Here is a 24,408-nt window from a genome sequence, read left to right as displayed (position 1 = left end):
GGACCAGAAGATGAGCAGGACCTGTCAGAAGCATTATCCTAAAAAATTCTGTATATCCATTACCATCCTAGGGTATCAAACCTTAGGAAACCCCTCTGATGATTAAAATCATGCATATTCCCAAACCACATCCCCAGAATGCCATCAATACCTTCTATACAATCTCAGTTTCCAGAGTTTACTTCAACCCATTCCTAAAATCTAGAGACCATTCTCTCTCATTTATTTTTGTGCTAGTCCTGGGACTTGAACTCAGGGCCTGGGTGCTGTCCCTGAGCTTTTTGTTCAAGGCTAGAGCTTTACCACCTGAGCTCCATTTCAAGCATATTGGTAATAAATTGGGAGAGAAGAGGCCCGTGGACCTTTCTCCTGGAATGACTTTGAATGTTCCTCAGATCTCAGCCTCCTGAATAGTTATGATTACAAGTGTGAGCCACCAGCACCCAAGTTTAACCTTTGTTTTAAAAGTGAGTACATTTGGGGTTGGGAGTTTGGCCTAGTGATAGAGTGCTTGCCTAGCATGCACGAAGACCCGGGTTCAATTCCTCGGTACCACATACATAGAAAAAAGCCGGAAGTGGTGCTGAGGCTCAAGTGGTAGAGCTCTAGCCTTAAGAAAGTCCAAGGACAGGGTTCATGCCCTGAGCTCAAGCCCAGGACTGGCAAAAAAAAAAAAAAGTGAGTACATTTGTATTACTATCCTATGTAGACTCCCACAGTTCTTACCCCAAATTAACTGGGCTGATCTGGTTATCACAAGATACATGTATCAGACAAACATCAAACCCAATAAGTCTAATATTTTTAATTAGACACTCTCCAACCCATCTCCATGCATAAGAAATCTTTACCAATCATGCTTCTTAATTCAGTATGTGATGTGAATATTTTAGTAAGCATATTCTAGAGTGCTATGGTCTAGAGACAGACAAGAAAAATTTCCCAAGTAGTAAGAAGAAATTTGAAACTTGAAATGGCATTAATACAAGCATTGAGAGAACTGGGAAGTCATGGAAGATTAGAAAGACATGGGCATTAAGAATGAGAGGTTTCAAGTGTGGTGGAACACCCTTGTAATCTCAGCACTTGGGAATCTAAGGCAGAAGGATCATGGTTAAGCCACTCTGGGCTATATATAAGTTCAAGGTCAATCTGAGCTGATCTTTTCTTAAATATGTAAGTATATATGCCTAATATATGTAATACATATTATATCTTATATACCAGATATAAGATATATACCCACATATAATATATAAATATATTATATATCTATATTCAAGAATGAGAAAGCCAGGCACTGGTAGCTCATGCTTGTAATCTTAGCTACTCAAGAGCCTGCTATCTGAGGATTACAGTTCAAAACCAACACAGGCAGGAAAGTCCAATGAAACTTTTATTTACAACTAAGTACCAAAAAAATCCAAAAGTAGAGCTGAAGCTCAAGTGGTAGAAAACTAGCTTTAGCAGGGCATGGCTGCTCACACCTGTAATCCTAGCTACTCAGGAGGCTGAGATCTGAGAATCATGGTTCAAAGCCAGCCTGGGCACAAAAGGGCCTGAGACTCCAATTAACCTCTAGAAAACTAGAAAACGGGAAGTGGGGCTTGGCTGAAGGGTAAGGTAGTAGCTTTGAGCTAAATTGCTCAGGGACAGTGCACAGACTGAGTTCAAGCCCCATGACCCACAAAAAAAAAAAAAGAAAAGAAAAGAAAACCAGCTTTAAGCAAAAAATTTCAGGAACAGCATCCATGACGTAAGGTCAAGCCCCAGTACTGGTAAAATTCAAAATAAGAAAGGACACATCTAGAAATTGTGAGGAATCTAGAATGATGGCATAGGTGACTCACTGAGACATTTTTCTTCAGGGATGTGAGAATTACTTGCAGAAGGAAAGGAAGGCAGTTTACAAAAGGATGATTGAGTGTCTAGAAGAGAATCCATGGAGGGCCTGACCTTAGGGATGACTGTGAGGCAGAGGATAACATCCAGCACAGAGAGAATGGCAAGCAGGTAGTACATGGGCTCATGTTAGAGATGCCTTCTGCCAGATGGTGAGTAATAACATGAAGCTGGCCCCCAGGGCCAAAAGCAGGAGAGGAACCAGCACTATGGATAGCCAATGTTGTGTGTCTTGCATTCATGGAGAGAAGATCATGAGGAATTCGGTCACCTGGGTCCCTGTGCTGTTAGTGGATAACAGCATGACTGGTAGGTGGAACAAGAAAAGGCTGAAAAGAAAAAGGCAAAAACATTAGGGGTCTTATGATTTGTCTGCCTCCAGTTGAGAGTCTCAAGATTATCTATAAATCAATTGAATAGTATGTCATTAAAATTTTCTATTATTATTATGATTATTTGATAGTAATGTGGTTTGAGCAAAGGACCTCATGCTTTTTAGGCAGCCGTTCTAACCCTGAGGCCAAGGCCCCCAGGTCTTTTTTGTGTCTAGTTATTTTTCAGGTAAGGCTTTGTATTTTTGCCCAGGGCCAGCCTCAGACTGCAATCTTCACTACTGTGGTCTTCCACATTGCAAGGATCACACGTGAGTCCCACTTCACCTGGTATATTCATAAGGTCACGTCTCTTTTTGTCTGAAATAGTCTTGAACCACGCATGACCCTCCCAAGTATCTAGAATTACATGCAGAAACTGTTACCTGTGGCCACCTAAGTTTTAAACCGTACATCATCCCCACTAACATAATTTCGAAAGCACTCATAACTTTATGAGTACAGAACAGCTCCCTCTCTGTAGGAGTAGATTCTAGCCCTAGCTTTATAGTTCATTCACATTCCAGCCACACTTAGAAGACAGGATTTTTTGTGTATAATATGTGTATTTCATCATATCAGAAGCTGTGAATCAGAAACATCAAATCCTCCCCTCAGAACCCATTCTTTTGTGCCCAACTAGGTAATTTCTGTTTGTTCCAGTCTTATCTGTACAATGAGCTTCACTTCCCAGGAATCCTTTCTTGCTATTATCTGAAGTCTCTTCCTCCCATCACTGTCCTATGATCCTCAAATATGGTAAACAGGGTGCTACTAAAACATTAATAAAACTTTCCTAAGCTCTTCAGTGTTTCCTATTTGTTTGTCAACAAGTTTGTGGTGGAAAAGTTTTAATGATAGCACAGAGAAATATACTAGGGACCTGGTGATGTAACAGTATTCATTATGTACACCAAAGGTATTTATTACTGATAATCTATTGAAGGCATCGTACACAATTATTATCCTGTATTTACCATCTCCAAATCTTGCTATAAACTGCTGCTGTTCTTGCTTAGCACTTGGAGAATGTTGGACCACATCAGGAGAGCAGAAAATAATTTCATCGCAGGAACAAAATAAAACAACTCAATAGTAAAAACACAAAAACCAAAGACCTAGCTATGCAGCAGCTTTTTTGAGTGGAAGTACTAAAATATAACAGGAATTTTCTGAGAAAAGTAAGGAAATGAGGTTTCCAAGACAAGAAAAAACTGAAGGAATACCTAAATATACTAGGGACCTAACACTGCACAGAAGAAATGACTGTTTCCAGTATATTTGTATACTGGAAGACACATCTTTTTTTAATTTCTTTTTTCATATATTTTATTGTAATTAATAGAATGGTTACATTATATTAACCAGATAGAAGGTGCATTACTTCACCAATATTGATACTCTTTCTCATGTCTTGGTCCCCATTTCCCTCCCCCTGACCCCCACCCCTCATCTTGTTTTCCCCTTTGGAAGACACATCTTCACCACCCAGGAACGGGCTGGTGAGAAAGTGGTCAAGCTGTGCTCTGTTCTCCTTTGAAGTAAAGAAAAGAAATCATCTCTCTTTTTAAAGTGTGTTGTTGAGGTATTTAGGAAATAGAATGCAAAAAAAGCTTCCAATCAAGTGGGTGCTGATAGCTCAGGCCTGTAATCCTAACTACTAGGGAGGCTGAGATCTGAGGATCTTGGTTCAAAGCTAGCCAGGATAGGAAAGTCTAGAAGAGTCTTAGCTTCAATTAACCACCAGAAAGCCAGAAGTAGGGCTGTGGCTCATTTGACAGACTTCTAGCCTTGAGTGAAAAAGCTATGGGATAGTGTCCAGGCCCTGAGTTCAAACTCCAGTACTGACACTAAATAAATAAATAAACAAATAAATAAATAAGTAAAGCTCCCAATCAAGGTAACTTTTTCTTCTTGATATGTATTATAGGATTCCTAGCAGGACTGACTTTTTGTCAAGACCACAAGATGTTAAACAGAATTATGTATCCCAATCACCCAATAACTTGCTAAAACACAGATTTCTAGTCATAGCCTAATTCTGTATGTCTGGGTTCATTTACCTTCTAATAAATAGCCATGTAATATGGATGCTGCTTTTCATAGGTAAGAACTCCAATAATTAAGGGTGAAGAGTAGACCATGGTGCCGTGCACCAGTAATCCTAGTGACTCAAAAGGCAGTGATCAGAAAGATCATGGCTCAAGACCAGACAAAAAGTGAGAGAACCAAACCCCACCTCCACCATTTTAACCAACAAGCTGGGCATGCCATCTCATGGGAGGACCACAATCTGAGCCTGCCCACCAAGGCAAAAAAGTAACACAAGATTCTACTCAACAATAATACTAATAATAACTAAAGCCCCAGATAAACTGGCTATTTCTCTCATCATCTTCAGTTACTTAAGCACAGTCCTGGCCAATCTCCCAACCTTTCAGCTTGAAAGCTTTCTTTCTCACATAGATTCTTTTTCCAGAGTCTTTCTTTCTCTGCTCATTAAATCAGTAACAAAGTAGTTGGCTGTTCTTGTTCTTTTTGGTAGTTTCTATAAATGATGTCTCTGAGAATCCAGCCTTGCTAGCATATATACATTCTTCTAACATCAGCAATCCTCGGGATTGTCTCAAACTACCATCTGGAGAGTACGAGCATACCCTTTGGAGTCAATACTGCATAAGGTCAAAGAAAGCAAGCTTAAAATGTCACTTGTGCTTGGTGTTCTAACGTGAAGTTCCCACAAATACCAAGTTTTCTCCAAACCACACTTTTTGAAAGCTCAGTGGTATGGAGTGGCATGTGGCTTCTCCATGGCTTTAGTAAGATACTGTCTGTGTAAGAGCCAATCCTCCTGTGGCTAGACTCCTGTTCCCCTGGGCTCTCCCCTACCTGCAGACGGGATGAGCTTTCCTGTGTACAGTGGAATAGTTCTGCATTTCCACTCCTGAAGCAAGGGTGGTAATCTAAATGTAGTCTCTAGGGTGACGACTGAGATATGCATAGACTGCATGTGTGGCATGCAGTGGGAAGGATTAGCACTCAGGGGCATAGAAGATGTCTCCTTTTATATTAAGTGAAGCAAGTCAGATCCAAAGAAAAACAGGATGCATGGTTTCCCTCATTTGTAATAATGAGACTTTGTCTATGGTATTTCTTAGCAAAGAATTACAATAGTTCAATAGCTATGTTCATAAGATACTATTCACAATAAGACTATTCCAAGGCTTCAATCAACCTAGCTACCCATCCATACCTGAATAAAAAGAGGTATTGTACAGTTGTATCCAGACATAAAAGAAAAAAATCATGTTGTTTGCAAGAAAAATGGATAGAACTTAAGATCGTCATGTTAATCGTTTTTAAAGAGTATTTTAAAATCATTTATTTTATTATCTTTATTAAGTTTAGAGACATCTTCATACGGAGGAAAGTGAGTCACTGAAAATAAGGTTTAGAGAGTCCAGAACAAACGTTGCACATATTTAATTAGATTGGAATTAGGTTATCTCTAATTACCAAAAGACTACATTAAAAGTTGATTGAGCCGCCTGACACTGGTGGTTTACACCAGTAATCCTAACTGCTCAGGAGGATGAGATCTGAGACTCACAGTTCAAAGCCACACCGAGGAAGGAAAATTTATGAGACTCATATCATCAGAAAACTGGAAGGGGAGCTGTGGTTCAAAGTGGCAGAGCACTAGCCATGAGTAGAAAAGTTCAAGAACAGCACCCAGGCCTTGAGTTCAGACCTAAGACTGCCAAAAACACAATTTTTGATTAATCAAGCTAGGCCATGGTGGTTCATGCCTGCAATCCTAGATATTCAGGACACTGAGATTCAGAGGATCACAATTTCAAGCCAGCCCATGGAGAAAAGTCTGTGAGACTCTTGAGATTCTTTCCTCAATTAGCCAGCCAAAAGCCAGACTAGAGACATGCTCCAAGTGGTAAAACACCAGCCACGAGCAAACAAGCCCTAAGTTGATGCTCAGCAAATCCAAAACAACAAAAACTAACTAACCCAAAACAAGGCAAGTATAAAAAGGAAAGAAATGAGTTAAATATAAAAATATAAGACGGACTGGGGCCGGGAATTTGGCCTACCGGTAGAGTGCATGCCTAGCATACACGAAGATCTGGGTTCAATTCCTTGGTACCACATACATAGAAAAAGCTGGAAATGGTGCTGTGGTTCAAGTGGTAGAATGCTAGCTTTGAGAAAGTCCAAGGACAGTACTTAGGCCCCAAGTTCAAGCCCCAGAACTGACAAAAAATTATACATATATATATATATAACTGACTAAAAACAATTAGCAGTTGAATTTATGTAGATGGAACAAGTATTTCAAGCAAAGAGTAAGACTATCAGGTTGAATATATTCACAATTTTATCTTTCTGGTAAGCATCTTTGGATCTAGCACAAATATAACTATTACCTATGTCTATGCACATATTTTCCCAAATCTACACACCTCAGAAATAGAGTATTTATTTACAAAGGAAAGAGAAAACAGAGGCTTAAAATTCTGTCCTTTCTTTTCTCAAGAATGTTTATTGGTGATGATCTATAGTCCTCTTATAATCCATTGCATACATACATAATTCCATATATCATTCTATTTTCCCATTCTTTTGCCATCTACATTGTATTAACCTATCCTATAAGTATTTCATAAACCTCTTTTATTTTTAGTTGTTTTGCTGACAGTACAGAATGCTAAACTGAACTTATGAAATACTGACAAAGTAAAAGTTATTAGCTACTAGAAAATCTACAAGTTAAGGAAATAAAAAAAAAAACCCAAAAGAGAAATAAGCAACATTACAACTCTTAGAGAAACCAAGATTATCATATCTTCAATGAAACGAACATTATTAAAATAAATGAAGATAGCACTAAATTTTCATTCAGTAGGAAGTATTTCTAGACTGTATTGAGGAAAATGCCAGGCAAACAAAAAGGAACTTGGAAAAACATCTATGGCTGTGTATATAACTTGATAATGGAGTGCTTGCCTAGTAGAGATGATGTACTCCATTCAATACACAGCAATGGCAGGAAAGGACGGACAGTTGGAACACATGGCCATACAGGAAATGATAGTTTAAAAATAGAGAAGAGCCGGGAGATTGACCAAGTGGTAGAGTGCTTGCCTGGCATGCCTGGAGCCCTGGGATTTACTGCTCACTACCACATATACACAAAAACCCAGAAATGATGCTGTGGCTCAAGTGGTAGAGCTCCAATCTTGGGAAAGCCCAAGGAAAGTGCTCAGGCTCTGAGTTCAAGCCCCAAAACTGGCAAAAAATGGAGAAGAATTTGAAAGTATTGGAATTCACTGGGAACAACAGGTTTTTTCTTTGTTGTCAATTTTGTTTTCTTTTCTTTTTGTCTTCTCTGTCTTTGAGAAGACAAGGGAAGACACAGAAATGGACAAGAATGAACAAATGCGAAGCGATTTTCACTGTGTTGAGAATGAACTATATGACTTGTGGGTGGGATGGGATGGGGAAACTGGGAAAGAGAGAGAGCGGACAGAAGTGACATGGTCCAAAAAGAAATGAATTTTGTACCTGACATATGTAACTGTAACTCCTCTGTTCATCATCTTTATGTTAACAATAAAAAATCAAAAGCTAAAAAATGTGTTGGAATCCAATTGATTCTTTATTTGACAAGAAATATCAGTCAAGATACTTGTAATGAAGACTTGCTAAGCCCTTCTCACATAAATGAGGTTGGGAGCACTCTCAGACAATTTCAGAATGTAAAAGTATAAGGTTCTATGCATCACAATAGTATTCAGGCTGAATGTCCCACAAGCAACACTAAGGAAAATAAAATCCAAATGGAAATAATATGAACAATCCAAATACAGTAACTATTCAAATTTGCTATGCCTCGTGAAAATTATTTCCCATTATCAATCTGTACTCCCAAGGTCAGGTTGCACCCATTTTACATCTTACAGCCTCCTCAGTAAGTTCTGCATTCCCTGCTTGATCTCTTTGGTTCGCACGCCATACACAATGGGGTTCAGAGCTGGGGGGACCAGGTGGTGCAGGATGTTGAGCAGGATGGGGACATCAGGTGGAATTCTCTCCTTGGCCAGGTTTGTGATGACCAGAACGAGGAGCACCGTACTGAAGAAGAGGATGAGGATGAAGTGCGACCCACAGGTGCTCAGGGCCTTGGCCACAGCCCCCTCGGCCTTGATCCTTAGCACAACTCCCAAGATGAAGGAGTAGGAGATCACAATCAGGATAAAGTCAGACCCCAGCAGCATCCAACCTATTACAAACTGGTAGAGCCGGTTGAAGGTGATGTCATCGCAAGAGAGCTTGGACACAGACAGGTTAGTGCAGATGCAGTTCATGACGATTCTTGCACAGTATCTCAGCTGGGAAGAAAGGATGGGGATGGGCAGAACAAGAAGGCCATTACGAGCCACAACAAAGACAGAAGCCCTGACCACAAATCGATCAGTGATGATGGATGGGTAGCGAAGAGGGTGGCAGATGGCCACATAGCGGTCATAGGCCATGACCATGAACGTGCAGGATTCCATGGTGAGGAAACCGTTCATGATGAACATCTGCACAAAGCAGCCTGAGAAGCTGATGGATCGATTGCCAAGCCAGAAGTTGTCTAAGACCTTGGGGATGACGGCAAGGCAGAGCCCCATGTCCAGCAGGGAGAGGAGGCTGAGAAGGTAGTACATGGGCTGGTGTAGAGATGTTTCCAAGCGGATGGTGAGGAGGAGGATGGCGTTGGCTCCCACGGCCAGGAGGAAGAGGACGCTGAAGGGCAAGGACAGCCAGTGTTGCCAACTCTGGTAGTTGGGGAAACAGATGAGAAGGAAGTCAGAGACAGGACCACTGGAGAAGTTGCTGGTTGATGCCATGGAGAGTATCCCCAAGAATCTGGAAATCCGGAGCAACTTATCATGAAAACTGAAGTATAGGAGCACAGAATATGTCATGGAACTTACTTTCTTTGAGGCCTTGAATCTGTCCCAGTGCACAATTCTGAATGGTTCATGTGCGTTAGCTCATCTCATCCTTTCAAAAAGAAAACTGAAGAGGAGTTAGTATTGTTATGAGAACTTTACAAAAGAGGAGACAAGGGGAAGCAGAGTAGTTTGATGACAGGAAATGGTGAAGCAAGTACTGTGGACCAGAGTCTACACTGAAGTCTCTACACTACTAAACCTCAATAGGCACAGTTACTTACCTAGTCCTTCCTCCCTCCCTTTCTACTTTCCCCCTTCATCCTTCCATTCCTTCTTCCTTTCCTCCCTCACTGCTCTCCCCCTTTCAGTGTTTAGAAATGTTACCTACATGGCGAGTTCTGTATAGCTCACTCCCTCTAAGTCCAGGAAAAGCCTCAGAATTTGTGATTTTCATTCTTCCAGAAGGGTTGGATGAAGAGCAGTAAACATGTACTAACTACTTTTTGCACAAGGCAACGTGATCCAAACTGAAGAATGATGAATGAAATAAGGTATGCAATCTCACATTATAGTGATATAGTTAGGACTTCCTATTCTTCAGCTTTCATGACAGAAAGAATGAGATGGTGGTAGGCCAAGCAGAAAAACACTGGGCATAGTGACTAGTGCTTGTTGTAAGCACAGTATTTGGGGAGCCTGAGGAAGATCGTAGTTTAAGGTACTGATAAAGAAAACAAAGCTGCTGGCATGGTCACTCACATTTGCAATCCTGGCCATGTAAGAGTTCATCATGAGAGGATTGCAGTCTGAGGCTAGCCAAAGACCAAGTATGTTAGACCATGTCTGTCTGGAAGAAAAACAGCCAAAACAAAAGGGTTAGAGAAATTGCTCGAGTAGTAGAGTGCTTTCTTAAGAAGCATGAGGACCTGAGTTCAACCCTCAGTTCTGCTAACACAAGAAAAAAAAAAAGCTAGAAGGAAGAGAGGGCAAGAGGAAGGGAGGGAAAGGAGGAAAGAACGGAAGGAGGAAGGGAGAGAGGAGGGAGGGAAAGAGGAAAGAAGAGAGGGAAGGAGCCTTAAATATTTAGTTTTCCATATTCAGGATGGAAGTATATATTTGTAAACAGACGGTATTTGACAAAACTAGACTCTTCTATTTAGTTCAGAAGCTAACCTTGTTTTCAGGCCTTCTTCTCGACCCAGGCCTACCTCTTTCTCTTTTCCAATATCTACTTTAGGACATCAAGATTGTTTTCTTTTTATTCATTATCTTTAAGTAGTTGTACAAAACAGCTGATATTTAACAATCCAGTTCATAAATATAATGCCTCTTGATCAATGTCATCCCTTTCAGCATGCTCACCTATCCTTCCCCTACCCTGCTCTTCCCTCAGTCTGACCGATTTGGTAAGATATCTATTGAATTATTGACTGCATCTTCCCTCTCTTCCCCTCTTCATTCACATACCCTTTACCCCTTGACCCTGTGCAACCCCTTTACAGTACCTACTTCCTAGTGTTTATTTTGTTGAACTTTGACTTCACCTTTCTAAGAAATTACACCATTTGAGTTTTCTCTTGAGTCTACCACATTTCAGTTAATACATTTGTGCACACTTCTGTACCTCCCAACATATTTGATGCTTTATTTAGAATTATCTTCACACTTTTGAAAAGCAATCATGGTAAAGATGAAGAACCTCTAAATTTGCAGAGTCACAAGTTTACAAGTGACCTCTAAGAATTTGAACTGGGTAACTTGAAAGAAAGTAATCAGAATAGGTTAAGTTCCCCAAATATAGAATCAAAGCTAATTAACTGGTAAGTTTTAGGCAAATAAACCTATATAGGAACCCATTTACTTAGTAAATAAAATTGGAATCTGTGGGATTTGTGTTTCCAAAGTGTTCCTGCTGTCAGTACTGTCTGTGCTCTCAAGCATCTACAGAGGTCCTGGAGCATCTCCTAGAAGGGACTACTATTAAAACATTCCTTGTAAGTTTGTACAGGGTTTTGGAAACTGACTGCCACTATTTCATCTCATCAGTTCATACTCACCAATAGCACCTGCAGTGATTCTCAGGTGTGGACATCAATGCACAGGAAGCATGACTTCTGACAAGGAGGCACTGGAAGTTCAAACAAACCCAACAAACAACAAACTAATCAGAATGATAGTCCAAGATCCAAAAGTTCAAGCCCAGCTATGATTGACTAGAAGCAAGAGCCATCATCTTGCTTCACAGATGAATCTAGACTCAGGTATAATTAAAGGAAGATTTTTGACCCAGGCATTTACAAAGTCTTGCTTACTTACCCATGATGCATGTACAGATCTAAGCCTGTGGGAGTTTGAGACTCTTAAAGTCATAGAAGACTCGACCACAGCTCTGAGGGAAATCAGAATCTTGTGTCCCAATGATGAGACTCTTGGCAGTCTCTGTATCTACTAGAGTTTTACTTTCTTGCTCTATGCTAGCTCCTGTACTTCCCCTCAATTTTCAGGGACTCCTTCCTCCTATTTTCTCTGGATCCATACTGAGATTCACCACTGCAGAAATCTGTACTGCTAATGGTTCTCGATGCCTGATGAGCGTCCTGTTGTATACTCTGTTGTGACTTGTCCTTCCCTATTTCTCTTCTTAGGTAGGAGCCTGGACCCTGGGGGCCATTTCTCAGGAGAGTAGGCTCTAAAGTGCTTAATTCAGTAATGAGAATAAAATGAATGTGAGAGGAGCCAAAGGCCATGGGAGTCTCCATAATGAAAAGGATGATTTGCAAGCTGAAATTAAACTGAATGTGGGAAGAAATGTAGTACACAAGCACACTTAATGTGTCTGATCTGGCAGATGTTGGTCAGAGAATACAAAGCTTGGGGCTGGAGTTGGGCCTACTGGTAGAGTGCTTGCCTAGTATACATGAAGCCCTGGGTTTGACTCCTCAGTACCACATACATACACACACACACACAAAAAAAAAACAGAAGTGGTGCTATGACTCAAGTGGTAGAGCTCTAACCTTGAGAAAGCCCCAGGAACTTACAAAAAAAGAAAGAAAGAAAAATACAAAGCTTCAATTAGAAAGAATGAACAACACTGCTGCACTATTCACAATAGACAAGTTGTGGAAACAGTCCATATGCCCTACACTAGACAGTGGATCCAAAAAAGAAGGGACTTATACACAATGAAATTTTATACAGCCATTAGAAAGAATGATACGCTGTCATTTGCAGGGAAATGTATGGTCTTCGATCAAATCATGTTAAGTGAAGTAAGCCAAGCTCAGAGAGATAAACAACGCATGTGTTCTCTCATATGCTAAAGCAAGATTTAAAATACACCAAAACATGATAAATTGTACAGGACTCTAGGCAGTGAGTCAGAAGGAGGATATTCTTAGGAGAGGAACACAAAGGCACAATGCCTACGTGCTTTTGATTATACAGAATAGTCTCTATCGAAATGAACTCCAGGAAATAGAGGTGAGAGGGTTTTTATTTTGGTGTGCTGTTTCTATTTCTTTTTCTTTTGTTATTTATTCATTTACATGTATTTGGAAGTGTAAGGAGAGGCACAGAAAGGAAGGAACAGCCGGTGAACAAATGCACCAATGGTTTGTATGTTGAAAATGAATTATGCAACTAGTGGGTGGGGATGGAGGGAAAAAACTGGAAGAGAGCAAGGGAAGGAGTGGCATTTTCCAAAACGAAATGTACTCTTTACCTGACCTGTGTACCTGAAACCCCTGTGTAAGCCACCTTTACAATAACAACAATAAAACAAACTTTTAAAGAAAGGATGAACAAATGTAAGAGATCATTGTGCAGATAAGGTATTTGTACAGCTGGAATTTCATAGAACCATAGATCTTAAGTGTTCTCACTACAAAAGAAGGTAATTATGTGAAGAAATGGACACATGAGTTAGCTAAAGCATAGGATTCTGTTCACTATACATACTGGTACTAAAACATCACATTGTACATTTTAAACACACAATATTTGTAGTGCTAGGGATCAAACTCAGAGCCTCTTATCTTCCAGTAGCTTAAAAATAAATAGTGTTAAGAAAAACAGTTGCATGTGGATAGGAAATTTTTTTTTAAATGTTGCTATTTTGTCAAAGAAAATCCTTTCAGAATGAATTCAGGTATATGGACTTAACCTGAAATAAATAGATGAGGAATCCATTAGGGTTGTTTTTATTTATTTATTTATTATCATTATTATCTTTAAATAGTTGTACAAAGGTGTTTCAATTACATGGGTCAGTTTATGAGTACAGCATATCTTTATGTCACATTTTCCCTCATTCTCCCCCCTTCACTCCCAACCACACCCTTCCCCTCCAGGTACCTAGCTCCAGTCCATGTTCACACATATACATGAATATGACTGCATTTACCTATGCTCTCTCTGTTCATCTGCATCCTCCTTTTGACCTCCCCCATCACCTGACCATACATGTTTCAGCTTCCTGGCATTTCATTTTGAGTAACTGTAAGTTAGTCATTCAAAGGAGTGTTATTATTGGAATCCTGCTCTGTGCATTCCATACTTTGATCAGTTTATTTTGATATAAATGCACATAGTGGGCCAGGAGTTTGGCCAAGTGGTAGAGTGCTTGCCTAGCATGCGAGAAGACCTGGGTTCAATTCCTCGGTACCACATACATAGAAAAAAGCCGGAAGTGGTGCTGAGGCTCAAGTGGAAGAGCTCTAGCCTTGAGAAAGACCAAGGACAGGGCTCATGCTCTGAGCTCAAGCCCAGGACTGGCAAACAAATGCACATAGCCTTATATAGTCTCATGAATGTTTATAATGTAGATCAGACTTCTACATATGAAACAGTGTTCTAGGTCCTCTTTCAAAAATTGAGCAAAGGTTGAGAATGCCAGGATTGTCATTCCTACTCATATACACAAGGAGGCACTCTAGCCTTGCTAATAATGGAAAATTTGCTAATTCTTGGTGACAATTGGCATTGTTCGGGTTCTGGCGCTGCTTGACATCCACACTGGATCTCTGAGGTCACAATGCTTGTTTGGTAACAAATATAAATTTACACGATAGCCTGAAGCACAATGGAGTACCAAGATGACAACATACAGGTGTGGGAAAACATAATGTTCCAGCAAATACCTTTGGGTACTTTTGTTTTGCTCACTGGCCACTAAATATAGACTTCCCTTTTTTTCCCTCTCTTTTCTTTACTGTTATTATAAAGGTGATACACAGAGGGATTACAACTATATGAGTCAGGTAAAAACTACTTTTTTTTTTTAACAATGTTACCCCTACCACCACCCTCTCCCAGTTTTCCCCTATAGACTTCCTCTCAACTCCAGCTTGAGTCCCGGAAACTTGTTACTCATCCCTGCCACTGAATCATGATATACATGTTCTGTGGTACTGAATAACAGTATTCTGTGATGCTGGATTTTCTTTTTCAAAAGGCCTTTGCTTTCCTCAAGTCTGTTCTACTTCAAATACGTTCAACCTGAAAAGAGGAGAGACAGGGTGGAGCAGGGAGGGGAGGGCTTATTGGAAAGCCATTCCCCTCCCACTTCTCTCAGTCTGAACTGCAGTCTCTTCCAGCCCAGCTACAGCATGGTACAGTATCCCTGTACCTTTCCAATTTAAAATGCCTTTAATGCTCAATGACAGATGCTGGTGGGGTTGTGGAGAAAAAGGAACCCTACTGCACTGTTGGTGAGATTATAAGCAGTGGGGAGGTTTCTTAAAGAACTGAAAATTGACCTTCCCTACGATCCTGCCATAACACTTCTGGGCATCTACCCCGAACATCATAACCCAAGATATGATAAGGACACCTGCTCAGCTATGTTCATCTCTGCACTATTCACAATAGCCAGATGATGGAAACAATCCAGATGCCCTACTGCAGATGAATGGATATAGAAAATGTGGTATACACACACACACACACACACACACACACACACACACACACACACAATGGAATTCTACATAGCCAACAGACAAGATAAAATAATGGCATTTACAGGGAAGTGGATGTTTAGAGCAAATTATGTTGAGTGAGACAAGTCAAGACCTAAGGAACAAAAGGCACATGGTATCCTTAATGTGTGGCTATTAGATCCAAACAGAACAAGAACAAGGACTCAATAGTTGCGTACCCAATGCTATGGACATGGTACTGGAAATATAAACACAACAACATAGACATAAAAACTTATGACTCTAGAGATATAATGTTTTATTACACAGATTAATATGTATCTATGACATATAAACCCTCAGCCTATTTTTGATTATGTTCTAAAATCTAAGTGCCAGTGATTGTTATATAGATTTCCTTCTTGAATACTTGTTCGTTAAACACATCATTTGAAATATGATGTAAAAATCAATGTTAGTAAATTCTTTAATAAAAAAAAACAGAAAAAATGCCTTTAATGGATTTTTTTCATTCTCCCTTTAGTGTTCAAGGATGTCTTCAAAGAAGACATTTCCATTTTATATGGAAACTTCAGGACAGAAATGAATTTGGAATTTAAGACTTAGCTTCTTGGGCTATTCCCACCACCCCCCACACACTTCTCACCTTCTTCCCTAGACAGGCATTGCTGGCCTATCTAGAACCTCTGCGTCCAGCTGCTTCCACACCTGCACTGGGCTTGAAAATTCCATTGGAAATCTGTGAGACACACCTTTGTCATCACTTAAGCTCCAACTGTTAGTGCTCATTTCTTCATTACTTAACATTGCACAACAGGGGTGAGGATCAAAAATTTAGTGTAGGAGAGAGAGAAGAGAGAACAGACCCCGCTTAGATGTTCTGCGATGTGCAAGGGCATATGTGAACACAGGTTTCAAGAGAGAAAATGGGGCCTGGTGTTTGGCCTAGTGGTAGAGTGCTTGCCTAGCGTGCACGAAGACCGGGGTTCAACTCCTTGATACCACATACAGTAGGGAAAAAAAGCTAGACATGGTGCTGTGGCTTCAAGTGGTAGAGCTCTGGCCTTGAGAAAGCCCAAGGACAGTGATCAGGGCCTGAGTTCAAGGCCCAGGACTGGCAAAAAAAAAAGAGTGAAAATTGATTTGTGCATTCTATAACTGGACTTGACTGCTAGCTGAGTGGTACCAAGAATCTAGTATAGATCCGATATTCTGATATATGCCAACCACAAAAAACCATGGAGATCTATTTTGACTATGTTCTGGTTAGGCTACCTGCAATGCCTTAGCCACTAAGACTACTGTGGGCTAATTATGAGATTTTAATCAAGTAAATTTCACATTCTCACAGAGGAGACAAACATTTATTTGTAGATAATCACAGTTTGGGTTATCCAAGTAACTATGCTTCCATAATTAAACACACATACAGAGAAAAAGAGACAGACAAACTGAGAAATCAACTCCCTTCCCAAGGAAGTCATTAATGCTAGGCCATACAACTAAGCTAGACAAGGAAAACCATCAAGAGAGGAGAGAGGGATTATAGGGAGTCAGTTAAGCCCTGGTGGAGTTGATCAGTATCCTTCGAGGAATAAATGAAAATGAACCCTGAAGCCACAGGTGACAATTCAACTATGATGTTTAGAGGTCAGTTAGCACTGACAACTCACATCTGCAATCCTAGCTACTTGGGATGTAGAGAGGTGAGCATCCCAGTTCAAAGCCAGCCTGGGAGGAGGGGGGGAAGTTTGTAAGACTCTTTTCTCCAATTAATCAGCAAAAGTCCAAAAGTAGAGGTATGGCTCAAGTGGTAGAGAGCTAAGAGCAGTTCAAGCCCCAGTACCAAAATCAAAAAATAAAAATAAAAATATAAGAAGTAAAAAAAATGGAGGGTATGCACACACACACCCCAGAGGCTAAAGTCAAGACTAAGCAAAGGATGTATTACTTGGCATTCCTAGCTATGAGACTCCCAAGCAATGTCCTCATATCACATGGCATTCTGAGGAGAAATAAATGCATGCAAATGAAGTAATAAATCATTATAAGAGGAGCTACATATATCATATTCACTTAATTTAAGACAAATCTGAGCGGAGTTTGGGGAAGATTTAAATTTCAAGTGAAAAAATACGTTGAGGGGCCGGGAATTTGGCCTAGTGGTTAAAGTGCTTGCCTAGCATGCATGAAGACCCGGGTTCGATTCCTCGGTACCACATACATAGAAAAAAGCCGGAAGTGGTGCTGAGGCTCAAGTGGTAGAGCTCTAGCCTTGAGAAAGTCCAAGGACAGTGCTCAGGCCCTGAGCCCAAGCCCAAGACTGGCAAAAAAAAAAAGAAAAAAGAAAGAAAGAAAAAATACATTGAAGAGAAAGAATTGGAAATGTGTTAACTATGTAGCCAGTAGTGTCTTCCAATTTTAGATAATTTAATTAGGTGATAAGCAATTCATTTCATTTCCTTGTTGTCTTAGCTGGCCCACCTGCCCTCCTCATTGTCTAAAAGGTGATAGAACTAGAAAATAAGCATGAACTTATTCTACTGGTGTCCTGGGTAAATGTATTTGGGATCTGTGTCATTGTAGCATCCTGCTGTTAGTTGTAACTCTATCTCTTTCTATTGCACAGAAGGAGTGGGTGCAGCCATAGATAAGAAAAACAAATAGATAAGAGCTCCGTGGGAAAGCAGGACATGAGCTGTTCTTGCTGGGGACATAGGAACACAGCCCTATTCATTTCTTTCTGGGAGGTGAGTGTCCAGGACAGAATCTGGCTGGGCAAAGATAGCTCAGGAACACACTGAGCCAAAACTTAAATTTCTAAAGGGATGCTCAGTCAAGCCACTGAAAAGGGACAAGGTTCTTTGTTGGTCCTGATCTTCTCATTTCCTTTAGTCCTATCTACTTCCCAATCATTACTTCCCATAGAGCTCTGTGTGGGTTATTGTTTAATATACACCCCATTAATACGTATCCCATTTGGAAGTGCTGACATGAAAACCCATATATTTCTTAAGTTAGAGATCAGTTGGCTTCAACAAAGACTCCCCAAAACACAATGGCTTAATCCAGACTTGTTACTTCTGTTTCAGGTTTGTCAGGTTGATAGCCTAAGCAGAGTCAGGCACACAAGCTCTTCTGTATTTCACCTTCAACTCACAATTTCATCTAATGGTGACGAAAGCTGCTGCAGATCTTACCACCATTCCAGTAAGTTGTGTACATGGAAATAGAAAACGACTTCTTTTTATAGCCTATCCAAGCAAAATACCTCTGGGGTCAAGAAAGATATTTTCCAGCAGATGTAATACACCACAGTCCAGGCTTGTCAGGACAACTCACCAGAGTTAAAGTCCTAGACATGGAACATGTATGATCAAAACATGCAAGTCAGAAGTAGCACTGTGGCTCAAGTGGTAGAATGCTAGCCTTGAGCTAAAGATCTCAGGAACAGCATCCAGGTCCAGAGTTCAAGCCCCATGATCAAAAAAAAAAAGATTCTGGGGAAACATGCAAGTCGTTCTGCAATAAGAGTAATGCATGCCATTCTTCCTACCACATCTACATGGGCCAGCCAAACTAAAGATGAAGATCTGGGAGCTAGGGGCTCACACTTATAATCCTAACTGCTCTAGAGGCCAAGATATAAGATCATAGTTTGAAGTCAGCCCAGGCAAAAAAAAAGTATGTAAGACTGATCTCCAATTGATCATCAAAAAGCCAGAAGTAGAGCCATGGCAAAATGGTAAAGCACTAAAGCCCAAGCACAGTCCCTAGGTCCTGAATTCAAACCCCAGGCCTGACATACCTAAAAAAATTCAAGATGGATATCTAATCTCGCTAAGAAAAAAAAGTGTGTGTGTGTGTGTGTGTGTGTGTGTGTGTGTGTGTGTGTGTGTGTGTGTGTGTGTGTACTGGGTTTGTGTTTCAGGTGAGAGCCACATTCTTAATACGCTGATTCTCTACCACTTAAGCCAAGCTCCCAGCCCAGAAATTATAGTTTACGAAGAATGAAGAGAACAGAAACTTCAGCACTTCTCTATCTCTTCTACTGCAGAAACTTCCAGAATAAGGCATCATACTTCAGCACAGCAATGGCTTAAATTCTTCAAAGAATCTGACCAAAATGTTATTTTCTAGGAATACAAAAGGGTTAAACCAGATCTTACAACAAAATCCAACTAACAGGTTGCAACATCAACACTGACACTCCTCTTACAAGCTTTTACCCAGTTGCTACCAAAAGGAATAGATTTGATTGACAGCACCCTATTTTCAGAAGCCATAATTACGTCTACATTTACTATTTCTTTTATTAAACAATAATCCTGGCACCCAAACTTAGCACATTTTGCTGATTTTGTTAGATGTAATAAAAATCAATTAGCTTCTTTTGTTTTGCTAACACTTAGAAAACACATAGACACACTCAGATAGATATCCAATACTTGATCTTATTTCATCTTTAACCCTAAGCAGAAAACACAAATAAATTTAAAAGTAAAATCAGGTTTTTTAAGAGAGTCCAGGACACGCACACACACACACACATGCACACACGTGTGTGTGCAGATAGATAGATAGATAGATAGATAGATAGATAGATAGATAGATAGATAAAATCATCTCTTGGAAATATGATCCTATATTATTCTTCCTATGACTGATATTTAAAGTACTTATCTGCTTATGTTAGCTTTAAATAAAAGAACATTTCTCATATTACACTAAGTGGGGAAGGATTTTTTTTTTCATATCGTTGTCTTTGCTGCCTTGAAGTCTGTTGCTACGCAAGAGTCCAGGAGTCTGTAGTCTTTCTTAACTAACCTAGAGGTTTTGAAGACACAAAACCAAAGATTGGCTCTCCCTTCCCCATTCCCAAATATGTTATACTTATCAGTTATTGTTGGAAAGTAGAAAAGATAACATATCCACAATCTCACCTATATGTCTCTTATCACCCAAAACCCCTGACAAACAGATAGGAGAATTGTTTGAACTTGAAAGGGGTGGAAAGATGATGAAGACAACATACACAAATTGAACCATCCAGATGTCTACAGACTCAAACGCCCGCACATAGCCTAGTCACCCAGAAGGACTGCTCATCATGGTATGGCTACCCTACATGTAATCCATCCCAGCCATGGGCTCTCGCCTGTGTCCACGGAAGGAGCTTCCAGAGAAGACACTGAGGAGCTCTCTGCTCAGCTCCATCCTTGGACATAAAACACCCTGAGCACTCGCTGGCGGATCTGCTGCGTCTTCACCCCGTAGACAAGAGGATTGAGGGCAGGCGGCACGAGGAGATAGAGTGTGGCCAGAAGAACGTGGACGTGATGGGGGACCTGATGGCCAAAGCGGTGCGTGAGGAAGGAGAACATGCCGGGGACGTAGAAGATCAGGATCACACAGACATGAGAGCCACACGTGCTGAGGGCCTTCAGGCGGCCCTCCACCCCCGGTGCCTTCAGCACTGCCCGCAGGATGAGGGCGTAGGAAACGCCAATGGCCAGGACGTCTAGCCCAACCACAAACAAGGCCACGGAAAGCCCATAGGCTCGGTTCACGATGGTTTCTGAACAGGCGAGTTTTACCACAGCCATGTGTTCACAATAGGCGTGGCCAATGACAGTGGCCTGGCAGAAGACCAGATGCCGCAGCAGGATGGGGAAGGGGATGAGGAGGAGCGCACCCCTCACCAGGACCGCTATTCCAAGGCGCGCTATGACCCCCGCGTGCAGGATGGTGGAATGGTGCAGAGGATGGCAAATGGCTACGTAGCGATCCAGAGCCATGGCCACAAGGACCCCGGACTCCATGGAGGAGAATGCATGAATGAAGAACATCTGGATCGAGCAGACAACGTATCCAATCTCGCGAGCCCGAGCCAGCAGCACCGCAAGGGCTTTGGGTGCGGTGGAAGAAGCCAGTACCAGGTCAATGGCAGCCAGCATGGCCAAAAAGATGTACATGGGTTGATGCAGTGATGAGTCACTCCAGATAATGAAGAGAATAGTAACATTACCCACGAGAGCAAGGCAGAAAAGGACACCCAGGGGCAATGCTATCCAGTGCTGACTTTCCTCTAAACCTGGAATACCCACTAAGAAGAACAAAGGCTGGGGTAGCCTCCAGCTGGAATTGCTAAGGGCCATTATCAAAGGCCGAGACAGGAAAGAGGGGAAAGAAACCAGCTTCAGGATCTGCCCATTCTCCATACGTGTTCATGTTGTCCAAAGTGGGCTACCATCTTCATCCCCAGAAACAACTGGCTTAAAACTGCAACACAGAAGAATAAAGTCATGTAAAGAGGACAAAAATCTCCTCTTAGGTGATGTTTATGCAGAGGGTCTTTTACATGTTTGAGTCAGGATAAGTCGATTTTAACTTAGAAGGGTAAACACACGCTTGCCTTCGGAGAGATGCTTAAATGTTACTTCAGAACTGTCGATATTTTAAAAGGAATCGCTTGATTGATTCTCTGGATATCACTGAACACTTCAAGTCCATTTGTTACTTTTGAAAGTAGCCTGCCCTACATCTTTGCCACCTTATTCCAGGTTAATTCCAGGTTTCACACTCTTCTTTTCTCTGTTCTACCCATTATCTCAAAACTGATTTTGTCCAATCACATGGTTTCAACTGTCTGCACATTTTCATTCATTCTGAACTTATCTTTGGGACCCAATATCTCTCTGAAAAACAAGGGAACTTTCCTACTTTTTCCATTAACACTCAACGTGTTTAAGGCTGGAGAACCTGACTTGCCCTTCTCAAATCTCTTCACCTATTTTGTGTCAGTATTTCAGTGATCTACCTACCCAGTTTGAACTAGAAACTTAATAACTGTAATTACTTATTCTTATCTATCATTTCTTTCATCAGTTCCCATTTGACTTTTTTTTTGCCAGTCCTGGGCTTGAGCTCAGGGCCTGAGCACTGTCATTGGGTTTTCCTCAAGGCTAGTGCTCTATCACTTGAGCCACCGCACCACTTCTGGCCTTTTCTATGTATGTGGTACTGAGGAATCGAACCCAAGTCTTCATGCATGCTAGGCAGGCACTCTACCACTAGGCCAAACTCCCAGCCCCTTGACTTTTTTTTTGCCAGTCTTGGGCCTTGAGTTCGGGGTCTTGGCACTGTCCTCGGGCTTTCGCAAGGCTAGAGCTCTAGCACTTGAGCCACAGCACCATTTGTGGCTTTTTTTTCTGTGTATGTGGTACTGAGGAATCGAACCTGGGTCTTCATGCATGCTAAGCAAGCACTCTACCACTAGGCTAATTTCTCACATAACCACTTCTTTTCTCAGCCTCCAAAGTAGCAATTCCATGGCATATTCCAGTTGCTCTTACTTAGAGTATTTTATTATGCTTTTTTATATATGCTGGAAGCCCCTTTCAAACCCACTTTCAACCCAGAGGCCACAGGTTCTTCCTAAAACAGAAATCTTCTTCTGTCACCATGATGTTTATAATCTTTCCATGAATTTTTCAATGCATAGAGGAAAAATTATGCTTTTAGGGCAAGCATCAGGTTTTCAAAGATTATCTTTGTATGCTTAAGACTAAAATATTCCTATATATGCTTTATTTTACCATTGCACCTCCTCAGAATTATGTGATTTCACTATCCTGTTTTAGACACCTATTTGTTCTCTTTCTTCCTCTTTTGTGTTAATTGATTCTTCTCATTCATCAAAATGAAGAATCCACTCTAAGTTTCTTCTTTCCCTTCAAAGGAACTATGGTATATCAGCATGAATTATGCTGAGAATTCTATCTTATGATAATCCTTAACTTGTGAATTTCTACTACTTTAAAAGCTTTTCAGTGTCTTAGTGACTTTTTTCCAGAGATAAGATCATATATTATTGAAATTGATTGTGAAAAGTTAGCATGGAGTACATTTCCCAATATACTGGAAGATTGTAAAGATAACTTTGGAACTAGACAGACATGGGTTTCAATTCTATCCATTTCTTGACCCGTGAATAAAATTTTAATAGGCTACTTATACTCCACAAGCCTTGATTTTTCATCTGATAAAATAGAATAAATTGTTTCTGTTCAGTATTGGTGGCTCACAACTATAATCCAAGCTATTCAGAAGGCTGAGATACAAAGAATCGAAGCCAGCCAGGCAGAAAAGATCATGAGAATAAAATTACAAAAATAACCAGCAAAACAGATGGACTGGAGACCTGACTCTAGTAGTAAAGAGCCAGCCCAGCAAGCAAACCAAGCCATAATAACAATATCGATCCCGTTAAAAATGTAATTAACTTATATTTGCAAAGTCTGCATATATAGTTTATTCTATAAACTACGCTTATCTTTATCTATTAACATTAATAGATAATAACTAAATATAAAATTACAAATTTCGCCTGTACTTTTTGCTTCAACAGGTGCCCTGGGCACCAAAATACTGGTATGTCTGACTCTTATATAGCATTAGTATAACTCAGTATCTCAGCGACCATTCCATTAATATCAACCAAGTACAAACACATAAGTGCTTCATTTAACGTTATCCATATAATTCATCCCTTGAAATTAAAACAAATTCTAGAAACCAGATATGTTTGCATCTATCCATTTGTCTCTAAAGACAGATGTCCTCTAAAGCAACATTTTTCTGCACTGGAGGATGTACATGCACAAAGGTGGTCATAAATTACTCAGTTCTTGTAGATGATTCCCATACAGATCACCAGGGCTTTTTCACAATTGATCAACAATGATTATAATATTGTCCAAAAACTCTGAGGATCACAACTCTAATCTGAAGTGGCTGGCGGGAATATATCTCCCAGCTTTTCGTTTTGGTTTTGTTTTTCCTAGAGACAACTTAAGGTATCAGTACTATTTCTACTAAGAGTTCCAGAAGACTGCATTAAAATGCAGAGCTTCTGTAGGGCAAAGGACATAGCTAGTAAATTAAATAGGAAGCCTACAGAATGGGAGAAAATCTTCACTAACCATACAATGGACAAAGGCCTCATATCTAAAATATATCAACGGCTCAAAAAATTGAATCACTCCAAAACTAATCTCCAAATTAACAATCATCCCATTAAAAGATGGGCCAAAGACTTAAAGAGAGTCTTCTCTGAAGAAGAATCAAAAATGGCCTATAGACACATGAAGAAATGCTCAACATCTCTGGTCATAAAAGAAATGCAAATCAAAACAACTCTAAGATTCCACCTCACTCCAGTTAGAATGGACAAGA

The 24,408-nt window shown here is 40.5% G+C and overlaps 2 protein-coding genes across 2 annotated transcripts; both read right to left on the bottom strand.

The window, feature by feature from the left end:
- Positions 1–8,242: 8,242 nt before the first annotated feature.
- Positions 8,243–9,181, bottom strand: LOC150053314 (olfactory receptor 56A4-like). Its single transcript, XM_090349024.1, has one exon. It carries the CDS (start codon positions 9,179–9,181, stop codon positions 8,243–8,245), a length of 939 nt encoding a protein of 312 aa, XP_090205150.1.
- Positions 9,182–20,378: 11,197 nt separating this feature from the next.
- LOC150053313 (olfactory receptor 52L1-like) lies at positions 20,379–21,368 on the bottom strand. The gene has a single exon (XM_090349022.1). The coding sequence runs from the start codon at positions 21,327–21,329 to the stop codon at positions 20,379–20,381; it is 951 nt and encodes a 316-aa protein (XP_090205148.1). The 5' UTR covers positions 21,330–21,368.
- Between the last annotated feature and the right edge of the window lie 3,040 nt (positions 21,369–24,408).

Source organism: Megascapheus bottae, chromosome 16, assembly GCF_031878675.1.
Source record: "Megascapheus bottae isolate mThoBot1 chromosome 16, mThoBot2.hap1, whole genome shotgun sequence".
NCBI lineage: Eukaryota > Metazoa > Chordata > Mammalia > Rodentia > Geomyidae > Megascapheus > Megascapheus bottae.
The sequence above is the reverse complement of the archived record's forward strand: the minus strand, read 5'-3'. Positions and strand labels throughout refer to the sequence as shown.